The following is a 27,040-nucleotide window of genomic DNA, read 5'->3' on the forward strand; positions in this document are numbered from 1 at the left end:
GGCATATACACAAAGAAACAGTATACACATTTCCAAATAGTTCAGTGTTACGTACCACCCTGCTGTGTTTCAGCCAATCATTTTGGGTGAGATACAACAACTTGGTAATCCATGGTAAATCATGTGGGGAATTTAGCCCAGCAGGTTGTCAGTTGTTTAATTCAAATATCTGGTCAAGAAGCTTCTTGGATACTTGTGTGAAACACCCAACAACCTGCCAGTCTAAATATATGACATGATTTAATTTACCACCAGTTTTTTGTGAAATATACCGGTAAGCTTTTTTATTTTAATCTATTTGTGTAGGCATTGTTTATTAGCTTTTACATTGTTACATGATTGAAGCATTACATGTTAGGCTACTTTCACACCTGCGTTCGGTGAGGATCCGCCTCTTATCTGCACAGACGGATCTGCACCGATAATGCAAACGCTTGTATCTGTTCAAAACGGATCTGTTTACTTTATTCTCTCAAAAAAAAAGTCTAAGTCAAAACGGATCCGTCTTGACTTACATTGAAAGTCAATGGGGGACGGATCCGTTTTCAATTGCACCATATTGTGTCAGTGAAAACAGATCTGTCCCCTTTGACTTACATTTTAAGTCAGGACGGAGCCGTTTGGCTCCACGTCGTCAGGCGGACACCAAAACGCTGCAAGCTGCATTTTGGTGTCCGCCTCAAAAGCGGAACGGAGACCAAACGCAGCTAAACTGATGCATTCTGAACGGATCCTCACAAGCGGACCCAGAAACGCCAGTGTGAAAGTAGCCTTACCAGATTGTTAAATGTCACTTGACAATGATTGGCTGAAACACAGTAGGGTGTTTTTTACTGTAAACTCTGGATTCTTTGAAAGTATGTATGCTATGATAAAAATCTGCTACTGATCGAAACGCGTAAGAAACTTTGGCTTTTATGGGACTTTTGTACAGTGTACGGATCGTTAAATAAAGCTGGAAGTACTCATTTTGGATTTCATCATGGTGTTGGTGTTACTCTTATATTTATTAAAAGTGATATATAGTCAAAGCGATCATTAAATACAAATGAAGTCAGGATTTTGTAGAATCATTGCATCTACAGCCTTGACTTTCTGTGGTCACTGCAAGTGATTTAAACTGCAGTGTTGAGTCCAGTCTCAGTCTGTCATTTGAAGTCTACTAAATAGATCTCTTGCTTATAAGCGGGCTGGCTGAGGTTTGGTCTTGTGAAGGGTTTTAATACAGCATTTTACCTCAATGTAGTCTATTTCTATTTGATTTCAGAATCATGAAATGATCATATATTAAATGGCTCTTCCATTCGGACTGGTGGGAATAGCTGCTCTATGCCCATTTCAGTCACAGAAGCTCATAACCTCTTCAGAGCAGTCAAATCTCTTTCACTTGTGCCTTCCTTGCTTATTCTTATGGATAAATTGCTGGAGGCAGATTTACAGATCAGTGTCATATTCTTGACTTGGAAATCTTCATTTTTTTGCCAGAAAACTGTTAACATAACATGGACCTTTGAGATACAACTGCACCATCCTACAATCATGCCCAACTACAAACAAATACTCGTTTAACTACAGGAGCAGAGACATAGGTACTTTTATTATACCATGGCAAACTGTATGTTCAAGGAACACAGATTTTGTGAAAGTATGACGGCTCGTTTCAACTGTTTTTATACCAGCTGTACGATTTTAGCCTTTTTCTCTTTTTATTGATAGATTTTACAGACAATAGTTGCATGGAAAGTTGTATGACACTTATCAAAATCGGTCCAACTAAAAAGCGTAGTAGTTGTATATGGACACCAATCAGGTTACTGATCATATTTTACAAAAAGCATAAAAATGAAATGTGGAATGAGACTGCTGGGGGACACTACTCTTATCACATGAGTTTGGATAAATCTCCCCCAATATATTCCTGTTCACTACACTGACCATTAAAATTGTAGCTGATATGCTACAAACTGCCTGTGTGTAACTCTGGCCGCTAAATCATGATTTAGGTGTCTCATAGTGAAGAGTGTACGTGCCACAGAGGCAGCTCATGCAGGTGCTATAGGACACTACCTGGGGAGGCTTCTATCAACCTCCTCTCTTACAGAGAATGGCAGAACATCCACTGGGCACTCTTGACCCCAGAAAGGTAAAGATGGCATTTGATGATCCAACACATGGAAGAGGTTACAATTTAAAGTTTACAAAGGGCTCAGTCTATGTATGGCTGACAGTAATGGGTGATTTTTATTCACTGTGTAATAACTGTAATAAACTAGCTTTGCGAGATTTGCTTATACTTTTACATTAAAAAAGCCTAATTAAATTAAGCTTTCAGATTTACAAGCAAACTTTGAAATGAACACTGCTTAATGAAGAATAAAATCCACAATATTAAAGAGGTTCTCTGGTATTTACATAGGACAGGTCATCAATATAAGAACAGCGGGGTTCTGACTCCTAGCACCCCTCACTGGGCCTTGGGTGAGCGCCACAGCCTCCCTGCAGTGCCATCCATTTGATAGCGGCTGTGCTTGCTATCGCAGCTCAGTCCCATTCACTTAAATGGGGCTTAGCTGTGCCTAGGCAATGCAATCGATGAATGTGATGTCACATGGCCTAGGAAGAGGCCTAATTGTTCGTGGAGTGCCACGTCCACTTTGCACAGCTGATTAGTGGGGGTCCCGGAAGTTGGACCCCTGCTGATCTGATATTGATGATCTATCCTGAGGATAGGCCATCAATATGTAAATCCCGGAAATACGCTTTAATATTCATTGTCTTATTTTATCTCTGGTAACATGAAATGACTATAAAACATAAATACATCTGAAGAAAACAAATATAAAAGGCAAAAATTGCTTTAAGGTGACTAGTGTCATTTCAGTTCTGTAGCTCTCTAAACACCATTGCCTTGTTTAACAAATATAAAAAAAAAAATGCAAGAACAATTAGTAAAGTGCTTCTTAAAAATGCTATGTACATTTCAGGAGGCTGCACGGAACACTACCTCAACGCAAAGTCCAAGTTTCCTTTCGTACCTTTAATTAAATAAAACGTATGCTGATTGTAGAAGCTTTAAGCTTACACGTTTCCACACTTGCTCTCAAACTGGATCTATCTGCAAAGTTCCATTTTAAGTGTAGTTTGCCACTATTAGGTTGCAAATTTGCCAGAGAAGTGGAGAACCATTTTGCTGTAAAACATATGTATATCATCCTGTATCACACACAGCTAAAGGACAGGAGCATGGTGTTGCTGTGCAGTATCTTTATGTGCGGTTTTCACTAAACTGGTCAATAAATACACTTTATTACGTCTTTATTTGCCTTGTTTTGTCTCAAATGCAGTCTGTTCTTAGTATCTCCATTACTTTCTTGCCAAGAGATGGTTTCCAGGGCTGGACAAAACTTTTCATGTTTACAATGAGACGACCTGTACGCACATCTTCATATCCAGCCACGAGATATTCTAGACCTAAAATCAAAGCAGTGGGACCACATATTAGACTTTTTTCATGAATCATTCATTTGTTTCTAAAGTTATAACCTTAAAATGTCCATACTCATTAGATTAATATTAGTCAAACCCACTGATATTGGCAGGTCTGGCCAACCATGTAATGTGCATGGGGAGTCTACTGAATATTCTCGGACAGCAGTTGTCGGGGGGAAAAGAGGAATCAGGTCTTGGATTTCAACAAGCCTGATCTTTTTGTTCTTGGGGAGATAAGCCTCCACCAGGTGTTTAGCAGCAACTTACTCCCTTTACCCCATTCGGAACACATACATGCTTAGCAGAGTATGCACGTATGAGTGTTCAGCCGGCAGATATCTACTGTACATGGCCACTTCCTTTCACAATTTTAATTGCGCCTCACTTGCCAGAACATGGCAACACCTTGGCCTTGACAGTGATATAAACTTATTTATTAAGGGAATTTTTTAATTAAAAATAATTTGCAGAATGTAAATCAAAATATGTAATATAAAAATATAACAAAACAATCAAGCAGCTCATAGGCAACGTAACATACCAGGGTTTAAGATGGGGCAGGTACAGCCCCGATTTGTCCAGGATTCCGGGTACAATGTTCTCTTTCCACGTCGAATCTTCAATTTCGTCATTTTCAAAACCTTCTTAATTTTCACATTCACTTCAGCATGGGACCCCCTATCATGTGCTGACAGTATCTTTACCTTAAGGACTGCCCAAAAAGGGGGGAAAAAACATCAACAAAATAACATTTAATAAGATTAAAATAACTGAAATAAATATACTCAATGTGTTATTTGTACTTCAATGTGTTTAACCTATCAATGAAGCACTTGAAAGAAACTTACAGAAGCCTATTGAAACTCCATGTAAATGGAGCCATAGTCGGATGTAAATTCATGGCCTTAGCACCTCAGGTCAACACTGTTAACCACTGCTATATTTTTATATAACTGAACATGAATTCCTTAATGAAATGGACAGGTATGAACAGGTGTTCAGCTTCAAAAGAATTCTTATTATAGAACGGAGTAAGACAGACTATTACTTGCTGCAAAGATATGTATGCATTCTCTATTTGGTGCTTATGGTTTTTCCGAATTTGCATTCCTATATATCTCAACACATTTCATGCATTCACTTATGGATCTTGAGTGTTGTCAGATGAAAATTGTGTCTGCAATGAAACCCATATTCCTCCTCCATACACAGAGTGATGAAAGGGTGAAGGGCTTGGGTGCTGCAGTATGATTTACCAGTATACTTTTTTTTTTTTTCTTTCTTTCACTCCTTATCTCAAAGAAAGATTAAATATCACCACTATCACGCTCAGGAAGCCAGAGCAACACATAATCATAATTATTCATGGACAGCAGACCCCTTGAACTTTCCTTGCATGTCACCCTGTCTTTGTTGGATATTACTTATCTCCTGATCCACTCCCAGAAGGGAAACAGGTGTGGACAGCTTGAACGGAAAGGAGTTTATGCACATACAATGTCAGTCCAAAATATTATACGGTATATAGCATGGGAAATTGGGTCCAACACCCTTTTTCACCATCAACTGGAGTGCTGCCTCATCTTTTGTTATTTGGCTATCACAGCAGATCCCCCGCCCAGAGTCTCTGACGGTAACATCCACATCGACTGTGCTGCTGTTTTTTTTCTATTTAGATAGATCGATCTCTATATCCATGCTACTAAGAAAAGAGTGTATCCCCAGAGAGATGTTGCCATATTAAACATAAATCCTCCCCCTTACTCACCATAGGAATATCTCATGACACAGAATACTTTTGGATTTTCTAAAACTTGATCCTTGCACTCACATTTTCCTAAAACGCGAAATGCACACATATAAATACATAAATAAAATACTTTACACATGTAACTTGCAATGAAAGCTGTAATGCTTATACTATATATACAGTATATACTGTATACAGTCAGGAACAGAAGTATTTAAACACCCTGTGATATTGCAAGTTCTCCCACTTAGAAATCATGGAGGGGTCTGAAATTCACATTGTAGGTGCATTCCCACTCAGAGAAAAAATAAATAAATCAGGAAATCACATTGTATGATTTTTAAAGAATTTATTTGTAAGTATTTGAACACCTGAGAAAATCAGTGTTAATATTTGGTACAGAAGCCTTTGTTTGCAATTACAGAGGTCAAATGTTTCCTGTAGTTCTTGACCAGGTTTGCACACACTGCAACAGGGATTTTGGCCCACTCCTCCACAAAGATCTCCTCTAGATCTGTCAGGTTTCAGGGCTGTCGCTGAGCAACAGGGAGTTTCAGCTCCCTCCAAAGATGTTCTATTGGATTTAGGTCTGGAGACTGGCTAGGCCACTCCAGAACCTTGATATGCTTCTTACAGAGCCACTTCTTGGTTATCCTGGCTGTGTGCTTCGGGTCGTTGTCATGTTGGAAGACCCAGCCACGACCCATCTTCAATGCTCTGACTGAGGGAAGGAGGTTGTTGCTCAGAATCTCACAATAAATGGCCCCATTCATCCTCTCCTTAATACAGTGCAGTCGTCCTGTCCCCTTCGCAGAAAAGCACGCCCAAAGCATGATGTTACTACCCCCATGCTTCACAGTAGGGATGGTGTTCTTGGGATGCAACTCATCCTTCTTTTTCCTCCAAACATGACGAGTGAAGTTTAGACCAAAAAGTTCTACTTTGGTCTCATCTGACCACATGACTTTCTCCCATGCCTCCTCTGGATCATCCAGATGGTCATTGTCAAACTTCAGATGAGCCTGGACATGTGATGACTTGGGCAGGGGAACCTTCCGTGCAATGCATGATTTGAAACCATGACTGTGTAGTGTTCAACCAACAGTGACCTTTGAAACTGTGGTCCCAGCTCTCTTCATGTCATTGACCAGCTTCTCCCTTGTAGTTCTGGCTGATTTCTCACCTTTCTTATCATCAGTGATACCCCACGAGGTGAAATCTTGCATGGAGCCCCAGTCTGAGGGAGACTGACAATCATCTTTAGCCTCTTCCATTTTCTAACAATTGCTCCAACAGTTGATCTATTTTCACCAAGCTGCTTGGCAATTGCCCGGTAGCCCTTTCTAGCCTTGTGGAGGTCCACAAATTTGTCTCTGGTGTCTTCTGACAGCTCTTTGGTCTTGCCCATGGTAGTAGTTGGCGTCTGACTGACTGTGGGGTGGACAGGTGTCTTTAAAGAGCTCAGACAGGTGCTACCAAGTTAGATTAATGAGTGGAGTAGAAGTGGACTTTTTAAAAGGCACAGTAACAGGTCTTTGAATTTCAGACCCCTCCATGATTTCTAAGTGGGAGAACTTGCAAATTTGCAGGGTGTTCAAATACTTTTGTTCCTCACTGTGTATATTATATATATATATCTCAACGAAAAATGGCGGCACAGGCAAATGGACAAATATGGGTGCACGTCCTTGAGGCAATAGGCTTCTTACCCCAATAATAGTCCAGAGAATGAACGGCACTCCAATAGATCATGGACAAATAACTCCTTTATTCACCCGTGCGGTGCAACGTTTCGGCTCAATACTAGAGCCTTTTTCAAGCAAAGAACACATACATGTGGTGAGTATATATAGAGGTAAAAAAACACATCAAAGTCATGTGGGTCACATGACTTTGATGTGTTTTTTTTTTTTTTACGCCTATATATACTCACCACATGTATGTGTTCTTTGCTTGAAAAAGGCTCTAGTATTGAGCCGAAACGTTGCACCGCACGGGTGAATAAAGGAGTTATTTGTCCATGATCTATTAGAGTGCCGTTCATTCTCTGGACTATATATTGATATATATATATAGATATATATATATATATATATATATATATATATATATATATAATCTTTATTCAGCAGTAACCAAATAGTCATATTATGGTATTTTTCCAGATGATGTAATATTTGCTACACTGACAATACAAAATACATTGTACACAGTAATTTAGATACTTTTGTAACGCAAAGGCTCACCAATATTGTGCATTAGTGTTTACTGAAGCACTTCAGATAATGGGTGAGAGAAGCAGCGGGTACATCAAACTCATTGCCAGGGCAGACTCACATTTTATTCCTGTATTGTGCTTTACGGCAACTGAAATAAATGGAGTCAATTGACAGATATGTCAGACTGTTTCAACCTCCAGGAGGAGAGTATAACAAGCCTGCCAGTTATCAGGGAAGTTAAAAAGGGAGATCCATAGGGCCTTATCTACGTATATTGTCTATAGCATTGCCTTTTCAAGGCCTCCAGCAGTATAATCAAGTTGTCATTAACTCATCCACTGTCTATAATGTCTCAGTCTACACAGCAAAGTTGACAAATGAACTATAGATAAGAAGAAGCCTCAGCCTAATTTGTCTGCAGTAATGGCCTGTGTAAAAACAGAAATATATTTCTACATGAATTGTTATTTTTCATTACTAATATTTTAAAAGTAATTGGAATAAATTATAGTAGTTACTGTAACGATAATGACCATATTCAGACTCCCACTGATCAGATAGTAATGGCTTATGACCGAACAAAAATATGTACTGTTAACAATGTAGTAAAAAATATGACAAAATGCTGTGTGTGAAACCAGCCTTAAAGTTGTTGTTTGGGTTTGGAGCAGACAACCCTTTTGGTCTGGACCTGTGCCCTTGAACATAAAAAAGGAAGACTCACATGTCCATGGTCTCGCTGCTTCAGGTCCACACAGGACAAGGAAGCAGCTGGGTTTCCTGATTGCTGCAGCCAATCACAGGCCTCAGCAGCTTCAACGCTACGTCACAGAAGTGATGTACTGTTAAAGCCTCCGTGATCACTGAGGCCTGTTTTTGGTCACAGCAGTCATGGGATACAGCTTCTTCCTGAGGGAACCAGAAGCGGCTGAGAATGGAGAAGCGGTTCGACGGTGGACATGTGTTTCTTTTTTATGTTCAGGTACTTCAGGGGCACAGGTCAAGATAGAAGTGGTTGCTGGATCCAAGGCCGGACAACTCCTTTAGGGCTCATGCACACGACCGTTGTTGTTTTGCGGTCCGTTTTTCACTGATCTGTTGTTCCGTATCCGAGTTGTTGTTTTTGTTCTCTGATTTAAGTCCTCTTCCGTTCCGTTATTCCACAAAACATATCTGTATGGTTTCTGTATGTGATCTGTTTTTTGCGGATCAGAAACGGAAACAGTAACTTATTAATCACCAAACACATGAGCAATATGGGCTGGGCATAGCATTTCTACAGTATGGATCCGCAAAATACGGATGACATACGGATGTGTTCCATGTACATTCCGTATTTTTTGCGGACCCATTGACTTGAATGGGGCCTTGGACTATGATTTGTGGACAATAGGAAATGCACTACTTTTTTGCGGAACGGAAATACGGAAACGGAATGCACACGGAGTACCTTCTGTTGTTTTAGCGGACCCATTGAAGTGAATGGTTCCCCATACGGTCCGCAAAAAAACCAGAACGGAAGCGGAAAGAAAATACGTTCGTGTGCATGAGCCCTTACACTTATTTTACTGAGGCATTGTATTCCTATTTTGGTGGAATCCTATTTTCAACCAGTTCATCTAAATGCAAAAGCGCTGTGACCCATGTTTTTTCTTGTTAGTTTTTAACTTTCATAACAGAATGTCAGCGATAAGACACCTCTCTGCGTCATCATACTTAAACATGAATGTCAGCATGGCCTTCCAATGAAAACAAATCTGGAATGGAATATATGCCAAATTCCACAGATACAAACCTCTGTGAGGACGCGGCCTTAATTTTCTAGTTGTTAGTCTAAGCAGCATAAAGTAGACAGTTACAAAAAAGCTAGAAGTTCTGCATATGGATATTCATAATCATATTGATTGTATTTGCCAAATGTCAGATCATTAGTAGTCTAACGCAAGGCTCGACAAATCCCAGGCGCCAGGTCGATCAGGAATTTTGTCCTGGCGCCTGGGTATTTGCCCCCACATGGCTGCCCCCCAGTAATCCGGGGCGCTCCTGGCACTCCACCGCCTCTACGTGGACTTCTCGGACAGTCTGGCAGGGAAGGAGTTACCCGGATCCGCCCCGCCCGCTCACTGGATGCTGCTCGTGGCAAGAGACATCAGCTTCTCTAGTGGGCGTTCCTTCTCCCTGGTTGTAGCGCTGTCCAATCGCAGCGCAGGGAGAAGGAACGCCCAGGAGAGAAGCTGATGTTTTTACTCCCCATTGCTCCGATAGTAATTAGCATATGGAGCAGGAGCCAGTAATGGGGCACGGCGGGTGAACGGAGCAGCGACCAGGAATAATAGTAAGTGCTGGGACATCTCTGGGCGCCGCTCTGTGTAGCCTGCTACTTAAATTCTGGACCTACGTCTTTAACACATAATAATACAGGAGGCAGGTGCCGGCAGTAGAATCGCATAGGGATCAGCACCTGAGGGGTTAACTGCCGCAGATCTGCTGCCAGTACCCGCCTCCTGTATTAAGGGTTAATTATCATTGGTGGCGCAGTGTTTCCCCCCCCATCCTATTAAAATCATTGGTGGCACAGTGCGCCCACCCCTCTAAACCCCCCAGTATTAAAATCATTGGTGGCAGTGGCCACAGGGTCCCCTCCGCCCCTCTTCATTGGTGGTGCAGTGGCAGCTTCTGATCGGAGCCCCAGCTGTGTAATCCTGGGGCTCCGATCAGTTACCATGGCAGCCAGGACGCTACTGAAGTCCTGGCTGCCATAGTCAGCTCCCTGCTGCCCTGTGCACAAAGCACAGGGCAGCCGGGAGAGTGTGAGGTCCTTATTCACCCTGCTAGAGCTCTATTAGAGTGAATAGGACAAGGGATGAAAAGATCCCAGGTTCTGGCCCCTAAGGGGGGAAATAGTTATTAAATAAAAAGTGTAAAAATAAAAAGTAAAAAAAAAAAAACACCAAAATATTAAGTATAAATCACCCTTGCCCAATTTCACATATAAAATATATAAACAATAAATAAATAAACATATCACATATTGCCACGTCAGAAAAGTCCAAACTATTTAAAAAATCTATGCCGTAAACGCCGGAACAGCAAAAAATAAATAAAACTGCGCGATTCGCCATTTTTTTAAAATGGGGAATGCACGTGGCTTTTTTGTTCATTTTTTCGCGTGGTATCGCAATACTTTTTTATGGTATCAAAATCGAATCAAAAATTTGGTATCGCAACAACTGTACTCTGTACACTGCCACTGTATATGTGTGTGCAATTCTGTACACTGCCGCTGTATATGTGTGTGCGGTTCTGTACACTGCCACTGTATATGTTGTTAATGCCCATGTTGTTTGGTTCTGGACTTCTTTATATGTTAATTTAAGAGGTGTTCTTTTTGTCGCTGAAAATAAGGCTTTATAAGGAAAAAAATACAAAAAACGGCTCCTAACTTTTTTAGCTGGCTCCTAGATTCCAAGGAAATTTGTCAAGCCCTGGTCTAACGAATGTGAACTGCACACATCCTGGGATTCCATAACCACCATTTACAGCAGATACTGTAGGTGGCCACACATTTGTTCTCACACTTCATTCAAGTCTATTGGACATGCAGAAAAATCTAAACAGAGTGATACTCTGCATATGGGCTTATGAGCACCCATATTTTCGGGATCTGTGCAAGTCTTCAAGGTCATACACCTATAGGTCATCTGTACAGTGCTACATTTTTTTTTTTTATACATTTCTTCTCTTCCAGAAAATATAAGAAAATACCCTGGAGGCTGCCCCACCATCACAACCATCTGAAGAGGCCTGACAAAAATGAAAAACAAAATGTTTACAATAGACAACCTACAGTTACAGTTGTGGCCAAAAATTTTGAGACTGACACATATTTTGGTTTTTTTATAACATTTGGTGCTTCAGTTTTTATGGTAGCAATTAGAGCTGCACCAGGTATTTTATACCCAATTGACACTTTTAGACCCGGATCAACACGATACCGGGTCTTACTATTTAACGATACTAGGTGCTGCGCAGCCTAGTATCTGTTAGAGAACATGGCACGCGTCGCTCTCAGCGCACACCATGTTCTCCTCAGCAGCATAGTGGAGAAGGAGGCAATAAAAAAACATATTACACATAACATTACATATAACACCGCCACGCCCCAAAAAAGTACAAACTATTATAATATAAAAAAATATCTCCTATGCGGTGAACGTAGTGATAGAAAAAACAAAAAATAAATAAATAAAAAACGCCATTTAATTCGCCATTTTTTTGTCACCTTGTCCGCCCAAAAAATAGGAGAGGACTGTTCTATTATGGGCCGGATGTTCCATAAAATGCGGAATGCACGCTGCTTTTTAGGTGCTTTATTTTTTTTGCGTAGTATTGAATGGTATCGAGTTTCAATACTTTTTTATGGTATTGAAATCAAATCAAAATTCTGGTATCGTGACAACCCTAGTAGCAATTTGCAATAACTATAGATTGTTATGAATAGTGATCAGATTATGGCAATTAAATGCAAAGTCATTCCTTCCAATATCAGAACGGCGGGGGCCCGACTGTCGATCAGCTGTATGAAGAGAACATGAATAGGACAGAGCTGTCTTGTTGGAGTGAATGAGACAGAGGACCTTCTCGCCACTGTGATGTCCACGGCAAGCAAGTAAATAATGAGGTGAACACAGCGCTTGTACAAGTGTTGCGTTCTCTTTATACAGCTGATTGGCAGGGTTTCGCCAGTTGAGCCCCTGCCAATCTAATAAGCGGAGAACCCGTTTAATCACAAAAAAGGGGAAAATAAATTTCAGCACTCCCAAAATGACCTGCTAAATCGCTTCAGTGATCTTCTGCTTAGCTCAGGAGAAAGTGCTCACGAGGACAAGGCAGCTAATATAATCAGTCAAGCGGGTGATGCTTTAAATCATTGTCTTCTTCTGTTAAAGGGGTTGGCTACTTTCTCTCTACTGTTGATCAATGTGTTTGTAAGATGATTATAGGGCACTTACTAATATAGTCTTTGTTAATATTCTTAACCATTTTCTATATTTCATAAGGTATTCTCTCTTGTTGGTCAAGTCTTTTATGCTGTCCACACAGAGGTTCTGTCCATAAAATGGCTGCTGATGGAGGGTCATGTGACCAGTAAATCACTCAGTCTCCTCCATTTAAGCACACTGCACCTGCAATAAAACTCTAACCATTGCAAGTGCAGGTGGCAGATGTGGTGTCTTTGAGTGGAGAAGGCTAAATGATGTGTCTGGAGTTATTTTTACCTGGTTACATGACCCTTCATCAGCGGTCATCTTATGGACAGATCTTCTGTGGATGGCACAGAAAGTTTGCCCAAGAATGACATGGCATATGAAGCACAGTAAACTGCACAGAATATCAACAAAGGCTATATTAGTAAGTGTCATATAGTCATCTTACCTACACATTGGTCAAAAGTAGCCAAAAAGTGGACAACCTCTTTAAACATGGTTACCATCAAGGAAACGTGCAGGCATCACTGCTTTGCATCAAAAAAGCTTCACAGGCAAGGACATTGCTATTTGTAAGATTGCACCTAAATCAACTATTTAATGGATCATCAAGAACTGCAAGGAGAGAGGTCCAATTGAGCCGACTACGTCACAGTGAGGAAGCCGGCACCAGGAGCGTGTTCTTCACTCACTGCGCCGAATACAGAAGTGGACGGCGCAGGATTTCTTCAGCGATCCAGCTAACTGGGACGTCACTCAAGAGGACCAGGGCGGGCTAAACGGAGGACCTGGGCGGGATAAATGGTTAGTAGGCCGAGCCTCTATGTGCTGAATCAACACCCTCATAGCACCTAGAGGCTCATTAGCATATTTTAAAAGTGTGTTTTTTAGGAGAACGGCGGCAGGGACAAAAGTATAAAGAACACTGTTATGTACTGCTGACATTAGCACATCACTAATGTCAGTCAGCTACATAACAGAATTTCTGATGATCGAAACCCTTTAACCCCTAAAGGACTCAGCCCTATTTCACCTTAAGGACCAGGCCATTTTTTGCAAATCTGACCAGTGTCACTTTAAGTGGTGATAACTTTAAAACGCTTTGACTTATCCAGGCCATTCTGAGATTGTTTTTTCGTCACATATTGTACTTCATGACACTGGTAAAATGAAGTCAAAAAAATTATTTGTTTTGCATAAAAAAATACCTAATTTACCAAAAATTTGGAAAAATTTGCAAATTTCAAAGTTTCAGTTTCTCTACTTCTGTAATATATAGTATTACCCCCAAAAATTGTGATGACTTTACATTCCCCATATGTCTACTTCATGTTTGAATTATTTTGGGAATGATATTTTATTTTTTGGGGATGTTACAAGGCTTAGAAGTTTAGAAACAAATCTTGAAATTTTTCAGCAATTTACAAAAACCCAATTTTTAGGGACCACTACAGCTCTGAAGTCACTTTGCGAGGCTTACATAATAGAAACCACCCAAAAATGACCCCATTCTATAAACTACACCCCTCAAGGTATTTAAAACAGATTTTACAAACTTCGTTAACCCTTTAGGTGTTGCACAAGAGTTATTGGCAAATGGGGATGAAATTTGAGAATTTCATTTTTTTGCCTACTTTTCCATTTTAACCAACTTTTTCCACTAACAAAGCAAGGGTTAACAGCCAAACAAGACTGTATCTTTATTGCCCTGACTCTGCCGTTTACAGAAACACCCCATATGTGGCCGCAAACTACTGTAGAGTGAAAGGTGCGCCGTTTGGTTTTTGGAAGGCAGATTTTGCTGGACTGGTATATTTACACCATGTACCATTTGAAGCCCCCCTGATGCACCCCTAGAGTAAAAACTCCATGAAAGTGACCCCATCTAAGAAACTACACCCCTCAAGGTATTCAAAACTGATTTTACAAACTTTGTTTACCCTTTAGGTGTTGCACAATAACTAATGAAAAATAGAGATACAATTTCAAAATTTCACTTTTTTGGCAGATTTTCCATTTTAATATTTTTTTTCAAGTAACAAAGCAAGGGTTAACAGCAAAACAAAACTCAATATTTATTGCCCGGATTCTGTAGTTTACAGAAACACCCCATATGTGGTCGTAAACTGCTGTACGGGCACACGGCAGGGCGCAGAAGGAAAGGAATGCCATATGGTTTTTGGAAGGCAGATTTTGCTGGACTGTTTTTTTTTGACACCATGTCCCATTTGAAGCCCCCCTGATGTACCCCTAGAGTAGAAACTCCAAAAAAGTGACCCCATTTTAGAAACTACGGCATAGGGTGGCAGTTTTGTTGGTACTAGTTTAGGGTACATATGATTTTTGGTTGCTCTATATTACACTTTTTGTGCGGCAAGGTAACAAGAAATAGATTTTTTGGCACGTTTTTATTTTTTTGTTATTTACAACATTTATCTGAAAGGTTAGATCATGTGGTAATTTTATAGAGCAGGTTGTCACGGACGCGGCGATACCTAATATGTATACAATTTTTTTTTATTTATGTAAGTTTTGCACAATGATTTCATTTTTAAAACAAAAAAAGTTTTAGTGTCTCCATAGTCTAAGAGCCATAGTTTATTCAGTTGTTGGGCGATTATCTTAAGTAGCGTCTCATTTTTTGCGGAATGGGATGGCTGTTTTATTGGCACTATTTTGGGGTGCATATGACTTTTTGATCGCTTACTATTACACTTTTTGTGACGTAAGATGACAAAAAATTGCTTTTTTTACACCGTTTTTATTTTTATTTTTTTACGGTGGTCACCTGAGGGGTTAACTCATGTCATATTTTTATAGAGCCGGTCGATACGGACGCGGCGATACCTAATATGTATACTTTTTTTTTGTTTATGTAAGTTTTACACAATGATTTCATTTTTGAAACAAACAAAATCATGTTTTAGTGTCTCCATAGTCTGAGAGCCATAGTTTTTTCAGTTTTTTGGAGATTATCTTGGGTAGGGTATGATTTTTGCGGGATGAGATGACGGTTTTATTGTTACAATTTTGGCGTACATGCGACTTTTTTGATCACTTTTATTACCTTTTTTGGGAAGTATGGTGGGCAAAGTTTAAATTTCATCATAGTTTTTTATTTTTTATGGCGTTCACCGTTCGGGTAAAGTAACATGACCATTTTATAGATCAGGTCGTTACGGACGCGGCGATACCAAACATGTGTAGGGAATTTTCTTTTTTTCATTTTTAATCAGTGATAAATGTGTTTTTTGATTTTTACTTTTTTTTTTCACTTTTTTTTTGACCCAGACCCACTTGGTTCTTGAAGATCCAGTGGGTCTGATGTCTGTATAATACAGTACAGTACAATATATATTGTACTGTACTGTATTTTACTTACACTTTGAACAGATCTCTGCTTTTAGCACAGATCTGTTCAGCACCATGGACAGCAGGATGCCTGAGATGGCGTCCTGTTGCCATGGGAACCTTCCCCGTCTGCTCAGTAGTTGTCAGAACTTCGCAGACGGGAAAGGGTAAGGACGGGGCTGAAAATAGAAAAGGAAGGGTCCCGGAGACAAATAATATCCTCTTTCAGCTCTTCTTTATTGGTTATGGACATCAACAGGCATGACCATCAGTTGCACGGCAGAATTGACGCGTTTCGGGTGAGTACCCTTAGTCGTAACAAATTGCTAACTGTGGCCCCTCAATATAAAGGGGTTGAAAGCACTCCTCCTCAAATGGGGAGGAACCGGTTTCAAGCAACATCCGTTGCACCACACCTAGGCACACCTTTTTTGTTTCAGCTTGCATCAATCAGTTTGTAATTAGTAGCACACTGTGCGAACCTCTCCCTGACATCTTAACCCCAGGTTGCCCTGTGATTATTTTCAGTAGAAGTCGCACAGTGTGAATACTTCAGTACATAGAAAACATAAATTGTATGTAAAAAAACACATTTGATACCAACATTAACATACTAAAACAAATATAAATACAATGGTCCTATGTGTTCGGGCAGGTTCATGTTAACAGCCTGGTACTGACACTTTTATAGCAGAATTATCAACAAATATATATAATAACAAAAAATACATTGTTATATGTCAGTAGGGCTGCAATACCACTATTACCCAGTAAAACCGGACGTTTTGAATATAATTGTAAGATGGATCAGATCACAGGTGGAATATAATAAGAAAATCTTTTCTACACTCCTGTGCAAATTCGTTGGAAATCTTTTCTTGCAACATCCAAAACAAACCAAGACAAAAAAATAACCTCATTATATGATGTTGGCATTATAGTGCCAGTGACGAACAGAGATGCACAGTCCCTATAATAATATGGACTCTCACATATACAATGTTATTTTTGTGGTCATGTGTATCTCATTAGTACCCCCAAAATGGCAATGAAGACATCAGAGATATGTGTCCGCCCAAATGTAAATATGCCTAACATAGATGTTAATAGTGACACATATCAAAATTCTGCTGCTTATATAAGATATTTTATTGGTATATATAAATGAGTTCTTTCTTGAGGTTGAGACCCCTTGCCACCCTAGTACCCAGTCTAAAAATCCAGTAAGCCTCACGTAACAGGATTTTCTTGCGATAATCTCCACCCCTTTGCGGAGCAAATACACGTTCAATGGCATACGCCTGGAAGAATGATACTTGGCGGGCATGAACGTGTATAAAGTGTTTAGCTATATTTGAAATATTAAGAATATTGGGGTTGGCGATATAGTTGAGATGTTCTAACACTCTATTTTTAAACTTGCGGACGGTGCTACCCACATACATGAGATCACATTTGGTGCATCGAATTGCGTAGACAACGCCTTCCGTATTGCAATTTATGTACACATGGATTGGGAATTTGTCCTCATGGTCTGCACTGTCAAATGTTTTTGTGGGTAGGACATATTCGCAGGTCTTGCAACGGGCACTGCCGCATTTTGCAAATCCTTTGTATATAAGCCAACTAGGCCTAGACTGTGTGCCACTGCCACTGGCAGTATAGAGGGACGGGGACAGCGAGCTGGACAGGGTGGGAGCCCTTCTAGAGACAATTCTACAACCTGATTTGAGTGCTTCATAAAGGATGGCATCGTCATACAAAATAGGTAGGCACTTCTTAATTGCGGAACTAATTATGCTAAACTCATTACTGTATGTTAGGGAGAGAGTGGGGACCCTGTCCAGATCGCCGTCCACCCGTGTCTCCACACTACCAGCAGAAGTCAGCACACTAGATTTACATTTGCGCTTCCCAAATAATATGTCTCTTCTATTTTTCTGGAGGGCTATCTCCCTTCCTCTATTGATCATCCACATTGGGTAATTCCTGTCCCTCAACCTTTTCTCTACTCTGTCAAATTCATCATCTAATCTCTCTGCTACACTACAATTTCTGACCGTACGGATAAATTCACCCACGGGAATTGCTCTGACGGTATGTACTGGATGGTGGCTTTTAGCATTGAGTATAGTATTGCCCGCCACCTCTTTTCTATAGGTCATGGTGTGCACTATTTCTCCAGCGATTCCGCAGAGTGTCAGATCTAGAAAATTAATATGGGTTTCGTGTGCCAAGCAAGTGAACCTCAAATTATAGTTGTTGTTGTTTAGGTATGCCTGGAGGTCTGGGACGGCAGATATACCGCCCGCCCATACCATGAGCAGGTCATCGATATACCTGCTGTACCAGACCAAACCAGGCATAAATGGGTTCTCCAGATTATAGATGTACTTCTCCTCCCAAAATGACATGGTCAAATTAGCTAGGGATGGAGAAAATCTGGCTCCCATTGAAACTCCGCGGATCTGGAGATAGTGGACACCATCAAATGCAAAAAAATTGTGGGTTAGCAGGTATGCTGTGATCTCACACACAAAGTCAATATGATTAGTGTTTAATCCAGTATAGCGGTGGAGATGATATTCCATCGCCATCAGAGCAATCCCGTGGGGAATGGACGGGTAGAGGGATACTACATCAGCTGTAATCCAGTTAAATTTGGCTTCCCACCTGAAATCATACATAGCTCGCAAGACATCGCCCGTATCTTTCAAATATCCCGGTATACGTCTGACAAGAGGCTGGAGAAGGTGGTCCAGCCAACTCCCCAGACGCTCGGTAAGCGAGCCAATGCCGGCAACTATGGGAAGGAGGGGGGGGGGGGGGGGGGGACACCCTTGTGGACTTTAGGTAAGGCATGTATAATGGGTGTGACAGGCACATCCACGCACAGGTATTTGTATTCTCCATCATCAAACATGCCATTATCTCTTCCTTTCATGATCAATGACAGGTAACTATGCATATATTCTTTTAAAGGATCATTCGGTAGTTTACTGTACGTGGATGTGTCTGCCAACATATCCCGTAACTGTCCGCCATAAGTCTCCTTGTCCATGATGACCACCGCCCCCCCTTTGTCCGCCATTTTGATGACAATGGAGTCACATTTCTGTAAGTCCTGGAGTGCTTGGGCCTGAGAAGCACTGAGATTATTAGATTTATGCTGTCTATTGCTTTCTATCTCTATGCTCCTAAGCTCCTTTTCCAGAACCTCCTGGAAAACATCCATACCACCCGTACGGGATATAACAGGATAAAATTTAGTGTTTTTGGTATGGAATTTTCCAGGGGGTCTGGGAAGCTCCCTGACTCCCTGTTCCTCCTGAAGCCCCACCAAAGAGCACAAGGCAACTTGTTCCCTGAATGATAGGTTCTTATATGAATTCTCTTCAAAATCTGGTGTCTCACTTGGTGGGGTCTCAGAGGAAGATGGAATGTCATGAAAATGCCGTCTAACCGTGATATTACGTACAAATTTGTTGATGTCAAGTAGGGTAGAAAACATATCAAAGTGATTGGTAGGGGCGAAATTCAACCCCAGGGACAGTACACATCTCTGTTCGTCACTCAGCACAACGTCAGACAGATTTACAACACTTAACTCATTCATTTTTGTTTCATTTGTAGTCGAGTGGACCTTGGATGCCGCCGACTGGTGTCTCCGTCCACCCCTTGCTCTATGTTTTTTGAGGCAGATACAGCATCTCTTATATCTTTATCTGATTTAGTTTTTTTATAATAACATGCAGTGCTGTTAACCTCATCCTGTGAGCAGGGATGTGCGGAGACCTCAGAGCTAGACTCCAAATCACCAGCAACATGTGAAAATTCAGAACCCTCAGTGTCTGAAGAGAAACTGACTCTAGGTGCCCGTTTAGATGAGCGTCTATTTTTGCGGTTTTTCAAAATTGATCTAGGTGTGGAGTAAGCATTATCTCGCCTCCCCCACTCATACACTTGGTCATGATTATAGTCATATACATCGCGCAAATATTTTGAATGTTTATATTGCATGATGGTATCTTCTAATTGGGAAAGAGTCAGTTTCATATCTTCGTCCATTTTTATAAGGTCCTGATGATTACTGAATTTCTCAAGAGAGTCTCTCGTAGATTGTATGTCTCGCTGTAATGAGCAAAGCTTGTCATTTTCAAACTCAATGATCAATTTCATAAGTTCCATGGAGCAGTCCGTCAGTATACTATTCCATCTGCAGACAAAAACATCCGAAAAAACGGTGGTAGGAACTTTCTTAATTCTCAGGCCGCGTGGGATCATATTTTTTTCTTTATATTTGGTAAGAGTTATGCAGTCCCACCACACGCGGGTCTCTTGATTCAGTAAGCGCTCCAGATTGATCATACCACTTTTTATATCCGTGTCACTGGAGCACGGGGCTCTCTGGGGGCTGTTTGGGGGCTCTCTCCCTCTCCATCGGGGGGCTGCAAAGGCACTGCAGCCCCCCGATGGGAGAGGGAGGGAGCTCCCTCTTACTGTTAACTTTTTCCATACAGCGGTCCGTACGGACCGCTGTATGGAAAGGGTTAAACGGCTGACATCGCATCACCGATGTCAGCCGTTTATACCAGGGTGTCAGCAATGTGCTGGCACCCTGGTATACCACTGTACACCAACGATTATTCAAGGGGAGGCGGGCGGGGGATTGCGATCCCGCCTGTCGCACCGCCCGCAACACCCCCCCTGCACCACCCGCCGCCATAAAACCATTCAGGGGTGCAGGGGGGGCGGAAATAAATGTATATGCGGCATTTTGAAGTTTGATCCGCGGGGATCAGAATCAGCCAAAAGCGCAGCAAACCGCAGGTCTGAATTGACCTGTGGTTTGCTGCGATCGCCGATACGGGGGGGTCATATGACACATCCCCCCGCCCGGCATTGTGACAGGATGCCGGCTGAATGATTTCAGCCGGCATCCTGTGCGGATTAACCCCAGCAGCACCGCAATCTCATTTTAAACTCATGACGTACCGGTACGTCATGGGTCCTTAAGGACTCGGGACCCATGCCGTACCGATACGTCCTAAGTCCTTAAGGGGTTAAAGGAGACACATCAGTGTTTTGTGTGCAAGAAAACCGGTCATCACAGGTCATCAAAACATATATGGTGCATATACTCTGGAGAAACTAGTCCTATGACAAATGACAAACTTCATCTCTAACCTTGACAAGAGAGAAAGTGATCCTAGCTAATGGTCAGTATATGACTTCGGAAGGAGTAGGAGATGGCTACATTAATTGTCAGGATTCCAGTAAAGGATGTTCTGTATGTTCCCCGTCTTGAAAGCAATTTGTTGTCTGTGAAGAAACTCACAGGACAGGGCAATGAAGTCATATTTAACCACTTCCAGACCATTTGCCGCCTTCCTGACCAGGCCTAATTTTGCAAATATGACATATGTTACTTTATGTGGCAATAACTTTGGAACGCTTTTACTTATCTAAGCCATTCTGAGACTGTTTTCTCGTGACACATTGTACTTCATGTTAATGGTAAATTTGAGTCGATATGTTTTACTTTTATTTATAACAAAAAATCCAACTATTCACTATTTTCTAAATTTGAATCTCTGCTTTTAAGACAGAGCGATACCTCATAAAATACTTATTAATTAACATTCACCATATATGTTGGCATCAATTTGGTAAAGTAATTAAATTTTTTAGGATGTTAGAAGGTTTAGAATTTTAGAAGCAATTTTTCAAATTTTAAAGAAAATTTCCAAAATCATCTTTTTTGTAAAGACCAATTCAGTTCTGAATTCATTTTGTGGAGCTCATATAATAGACACCACCCATAAATCACCCCATTTTAAAAACTACACCCCTCAAACTATTCAAAACTAGTTTTAGAAATGTTATTAACCCATTAAGTATTCCACAGGAATTAAAGCAAGTTTTTCAAAATGTTACTTTTTTTGCTGATTTTCCATTGTAATATTTTTTTTTAACCTGTAACACATTAACCCTTTCTACCCCGGGCAAGTTTTCACCTTCCTGCCCAGGCCATTTTTTGCAAATCCGACGTGTCACTTTATGTGGTAATAACTTTGGAACACTTTTACTTATCCAAGTCATTGTGAGATTGTTTTCTTGTGACACATTGTACTTCGCGACAGTGCTAAATTTGAGTCAATATATTTTTCCTATATTTATTTTTTAAAAAATCCCAAATTTACCAAACATTTGGAAAAATTCACAATTTTCGAAATTACAATTTCTCTATTTTTAAGACAGATAGTAATGCCTCATAAAATAGTTATCAGTCATCATTCCCCATATGTCTGCTTTATGTTGGCATCATTTTGTAAATGTCATTTTATTTTTTTAGGACGTTAGAAGGCTTAGAAGTTTAGAAGCCATTTTTCTAATTTTCTAAATTTCCTAAACCATTTTTTTAAGAACCAATTCAGTTACAAAGTGATTTTGAGGGGCTTACTTAATAGAAACCACCCATAAATGACCCCGCTTTTGAAACTACACCCCTCAAATTATTCAAAACTGACGTTACAAACTTTGTTAACCCAATAGGTGTTCCACAAGAATTAAAGGAAAATGGAGGCGAAATTACAAATTAGCATTTTTTATGTAGATTTTCCATGTTAATCAAAATTTTCTTGCAACACAGAAAGGGTCAACAGCAAACTAAACCTCAATATATATTACTCTGATTCTGCAGTTTACAGAAATACCCCATATGTGGAGGTAAACTATTCTATGGGCACTTGGCAGTGGTCAGAAGGAAAGGAGCGCCATATGGATTTTGGAGGCAGATTTTGCTAGAATGGTTTTTGGGCACCATTTTGTATTTGAAGAGACCCCGACGGACCCCTGCAGTGGAAACCCTAAAAAAGTGACCCCATTTTAGAAACTACACCCATCAAAGAATATATTAAGGGGGGTAATGAGCACTTTGACCCCCTAAGCGTTTTAAAGGGTTTCTGTCATGAGAAATAACGTTATGTAGCTGACTGACATTAGCGATGTGCTAATGTCAGCAGTACAAAACAGTATGCTTTATAACTCCCCGCCTGCCACCGTTCTCTTAAAATAAAGACTTTTAAAATATGCTTATGAGCCTCTAGGTGCTATTAGGGCGTTGCTTCAGCACCTAGAGGTTCGGTCTAGGCACACTTTGGCACACCCAGGTCCAGTTGATTGATTGAAGTCCGGGTTCTCCTCATCGTCCCGTAAATCCCGCGCCGTCCAGTTTAGTATTTAGCGCAGGCGCAGTGAGTGAAGGACGCGATCCTGCTGCCGGCTTCCTCACTGCGCCTGCGCCGAAGGAAGGAAGCCGGCAGCAGAGGCGCGTCCTTCACTCACTGCGCCTGCGCCGAATAATAAACTGGACAGCGCAGGCGCGGGATTTACTGGACACTGAGGAGAACTCGAAAGTCAATCAACTGGACCTGGGCGTGCCAAAGGGTGTGTAGACCGAGCAGGTTGTTATGAACGTGACGATACCTAATATGTCTATAATTTTTTTTTTTGTTAAGTTTTACACAGTAAATGCATTTTTTAACAGAATTAAATCTTGTTTTTGTGTTGCCATTTTCTGAGAGCCATTTATTTTTATTTTTTGGGCGATTGTCTTAGGTAGGATGTTATTTTTTGCAGGATGAGATGACGGTTTGATTGGTACCATTCTGAGCTAAATACACCTTTTTGATCGTTTGGTATTACCCTTTTTGTGAGGGATAGTGAACAATTTTGGCACAGTTTTTTTTTTACTGCATTCACCTGACAGGGTGGATCATGTGATATTTTTATAGAGCCGGTCGATACGGATGCGGCAATACTTAATATGTATACCTTTCTTTTTTTTGCCTATCTTTTACAATTTTTTTTAATTACTTAATTATGGGAAAAGAACGCTTTTTTTTTTTACTTGAAACTTGTATTTTTTTTTTTATTATGCAAAACTTTAATTTTAACTCCCCCCCCCCCACAACTTTTGGCGGTCTGATCCCCTGTACAATGCATTACAATGCTTCTGTATTGTAATGCATTGGCTGTAAGTGTATTACACACTGTAATACACTTACAGCCTTCCTGCCTGTGAGATCCAGGGGCTGGATCTCACAGGCTTACATGGAAGGCAGCCCCGATGCCTGTGAAAGGCATCGGGCTGCCTTCCCTGCCATCGGGTCCCCGTCACAGCAGCGAGGGGACCCGATGGGGAAGGGGAGGGAGCTCCCTCCCTCCACACACCCCGCGGTCAGTGCTGACCGCGGCATATTGAGGGTTATTGTGCCGGCATCAGTGTTTTCACCAATGCCGGCGCATACAGCAGGGGTCCGGCTAATGGGAACAGCCAGTCCCCTGCAGCTGATCGGGTGGGCACACCTCCTGCAGCCGCCTGATCAGCACGCCGTATTACTACGGCGCTGGTCGGGAAGTCCCTTCCCGCAGCGCCGTACTATTACGGCGCTGGTCGGAAAGGGGTTAAGGGTTAACAACAAAACAAACCTCAATATTTTTTACCCTAATTCTACAGTTTACAGAAACACCCCATATGTGGTCATAAACTGCTGTATGGGCACACAATGGGGCTCAAAAGGCAAGGAGCACCAGATTTTGCTCAAATAGTCGCCTACAGTACCTTGGAAAAGTATTCACCCCCTTGATTTTTTTCGTGTTTTGTTACATTACAGTCTTAAGTTCAATGTTTTGTTAATCTAAATTTTATGTGATGGTTTAGAACACAATAGTCTAAGTTGGTGAAGTGAAATGAGAAAAATATATAAATAAAACTATTGTTTAGAAATGGAAAACAGAAAATTGGCATGTGCTTATGTATTAACCCCCTTTGTTAGGAAGCCCATAAAAAGGTCTGGTGCAACCAATTACCTTCAGAAGTCACATAATTAGTGAAATGATGTCCACCTGTGTGCAATCTAAGTGTCACATGGTCTGACATTACATATACACACCTTTTTTGAAAGGCCCCAGAGGCTGCAACACCTAAGCAAGAGGCATCACTAACCAAACACTGCCATGAAGACCAAGGAACTCTCCAAACAAGTAAGGGACAATGTTGTTGAGAAGTACAAGTAAGGGTTAGGGTATAAAAAAAAAAATCCAAATCTTTGATGATCTCCAGGAGCACCATCAAATCTATCCTAACCAAATGGAAAGAACATGGCACAACAGCAAACCTGCCAAGAGACGGCCGCCCACCAAAACTCACGGACCGGGCAAGGAGGGCATTAATCAGAGAGGCAGCACAGAGACCTGAGGTAACCCTGGAGGAGCTACAGAGTTCCACAGCAGAGACTGGAGTATCTGTACACAGGATGACAATAAGCCGTACTCTCCATAGAGTTGGGCTTTATGGCAGAGTGGCCAGAAGAAAGTCATTACTTTCAGCAAAAAACAAAAAGGCACGTTGTGAGTTTGTGAAAAGGCATGTGGGAGACTCCCAATATGTATGGAGGAAGGTGCTCTGGTCTGATGAGACTAAAATTGATCTTTTCGGCCATCAAAGAAACCCACAGTGAAACATGGTGGTGGCAGCATCATGCTGTCGGGATGTTTTTCAGCAGCCGGGACTGGGAAACTGGACAGAGTTCAGGGAAAGATGGATGGTGCTAAATAAAGGGATATTCTTGAGCAAAACCTGTACCACTCTGTGTGTGATTTGAGGCTAGGACGGAGGTTCACCTTCCAGCAGGACAATGACCCCAAACACACTGCTAAAGCAACACTTGACTGGTTTAATGTGTTGGAATGGCCTTGACATGTAAATGTGTTGGAATGGCGTAGTCAAAGCCCAGATCTCAATCCAATAGAAAATCTGTGGTCAAACTTAAAGATTGCTGTTCACAAGCGCAAACCATCCAACTTGAAGGAGCTGGAGCAGTTTTGCAAGGAGGAATGGGCAAAAATCCCAGTGGAAGATGTGGGAAGCTCATAGAGACTTATACAAAGCGACTTGGAGCTGTGATTGCCGCAAAAGGTGGCTCTACAAAGTATTGACTTTAGGGGGGTGCATAGTTATGCAAATTGACTTTTTCAGTTATTTTGCCCTATTTGTTGTTTTCATCACAATAAAAAAAAAAACAACCATCTTCAAAGTTGTGGGAATGTTCTGTAAATTAAATGATGCAAATCCTCAAAGAATCCATGTTAATTCCAGGTTGTGAGGCACCAAAACATGAAAAAAGGGGGTGAATACTTTTGCATAGTATGTAGATGCAGATTGGGATGGTGATTCAGAGTACCAAAAATCAACAAGCGGTTACATATTCAAGTTAGGCAAAGGCTCGATTTCCTGGTCCAGCAGAAAACAGGTTTCTGTTGCTTTGTCCTCTACCGAAGCAGATTACATACTGTATGTATCTGCAGCTTACACCAGTCAAGAAGTAATCTGGTTAAATCAACTCTTGGAAGATCTTGGTGAACGATTAAGTCAACCAACAATAATCTATGAAGACAACCAAGCATGCATTAAACTTGCAAGTAGTGAGAAATTTAGTGCAAGAAACAAGCACATTGATGTAAAATATCATCATCTTTGTGATTTGGTAGAATGAGGCATAATTGAGTTTGCTTACTGTGAAACTGAAAAAATGGTAGCTGATGCCAATATGAAACCAATACCCAAGTACAAGTTTGAAAAACTCAAGCCAGCTATGGGACTAACTGGATAAGTAGTTGTTGAGTGGGGATGTTGGAATAATGCTCATTATTCTGTGTGTTGCAACAACTACATTATGAGATTGCCTGTTTCCAGACACAGGGTTATGTTGTTAATACTATACTGTTAAAAAAAAGGCAGGAAGGGGCAGAGACTTGCTGCACATGTACAGAGAGAGAGAAGAAAAACAGAAGCAGATGTGCTGATCTTACTGAAAGTTATATTCATATGTTTTTCTTTTATTTCTGAATAAAAACCTATTGTTCCTCATGCTACGCCTGATTAAGACCTGATTAATCTGATGCCAACACCAACTGCTGTCAAGAAGGCTTCAGGGTGCCCAAGAAACTCGAACAAGTGCCATGACCGTCTCCTAAAGCTACCAGTGCAGAGCTTGTTGGGGAATAGCAGCAGGCAGGTGTGAGTGCATCTGCATACACAGGGAGGTGAAGGCTTTGGACGATGGTCTGGTGTAAAGAAGGACAAAAACATTTGTTTCCAGAGAATCTCCTACCGACAGGGCATGAAAATCACTGACAGAACATGGATGCCATCTGTGTTGTGCCAGTGGTTTTCATAA

General features: G+C 41.0%; 1 protein-coding gene across 1 annotated transcript in view; it reads right to left on the reverse strand.

Annotated features, from left to right (window-relative positions):
• Positions 1 to 1,577: 1,577 nt before the first annotated feature.
• The window catches only part of NTN4 (netrin 4), a 157,999-nt gene continuing 132,536 nt past the window's right edge, over positions 1,578 to 27,040 (reverse strand). The window contains exons 8-10 of the mRNA XM_040409025.1: positions 5,258 to 5,326; positions 4,031 to 4,201; positions 1,578 to 3,471 (exon numbers count right to left, since the gene is read on the reverse strand). Of these exons, the coding sequence (XP_040264959.1) occupies positions 3,335 to 3,471; positions 4,031 to 4,201; positions 5,258 to 5,326 (377 nt within the window). The 3' untranslated portion in view covers positions 1,578 to 3,334. The remainder of the gene's footprint in view (positions 3,472 to 4,030; positions 4,202 to 5,257; positions 5,327 to 27,040) is intronic.

The sequence above is a fragment of the Bufo bufo genome, chromosome 1 (assembly GCF_905171765.1).
Source record: "Bufo bufo chromosome 1, aBufBuf1.1, whole genome shotgun sequence".
Classification (NCBI taxonomy): Eukaryota; Metazoa; Chordata; class Amphibia; order Anura; family Bufonidae; genus Bufo; species Bufo bufo.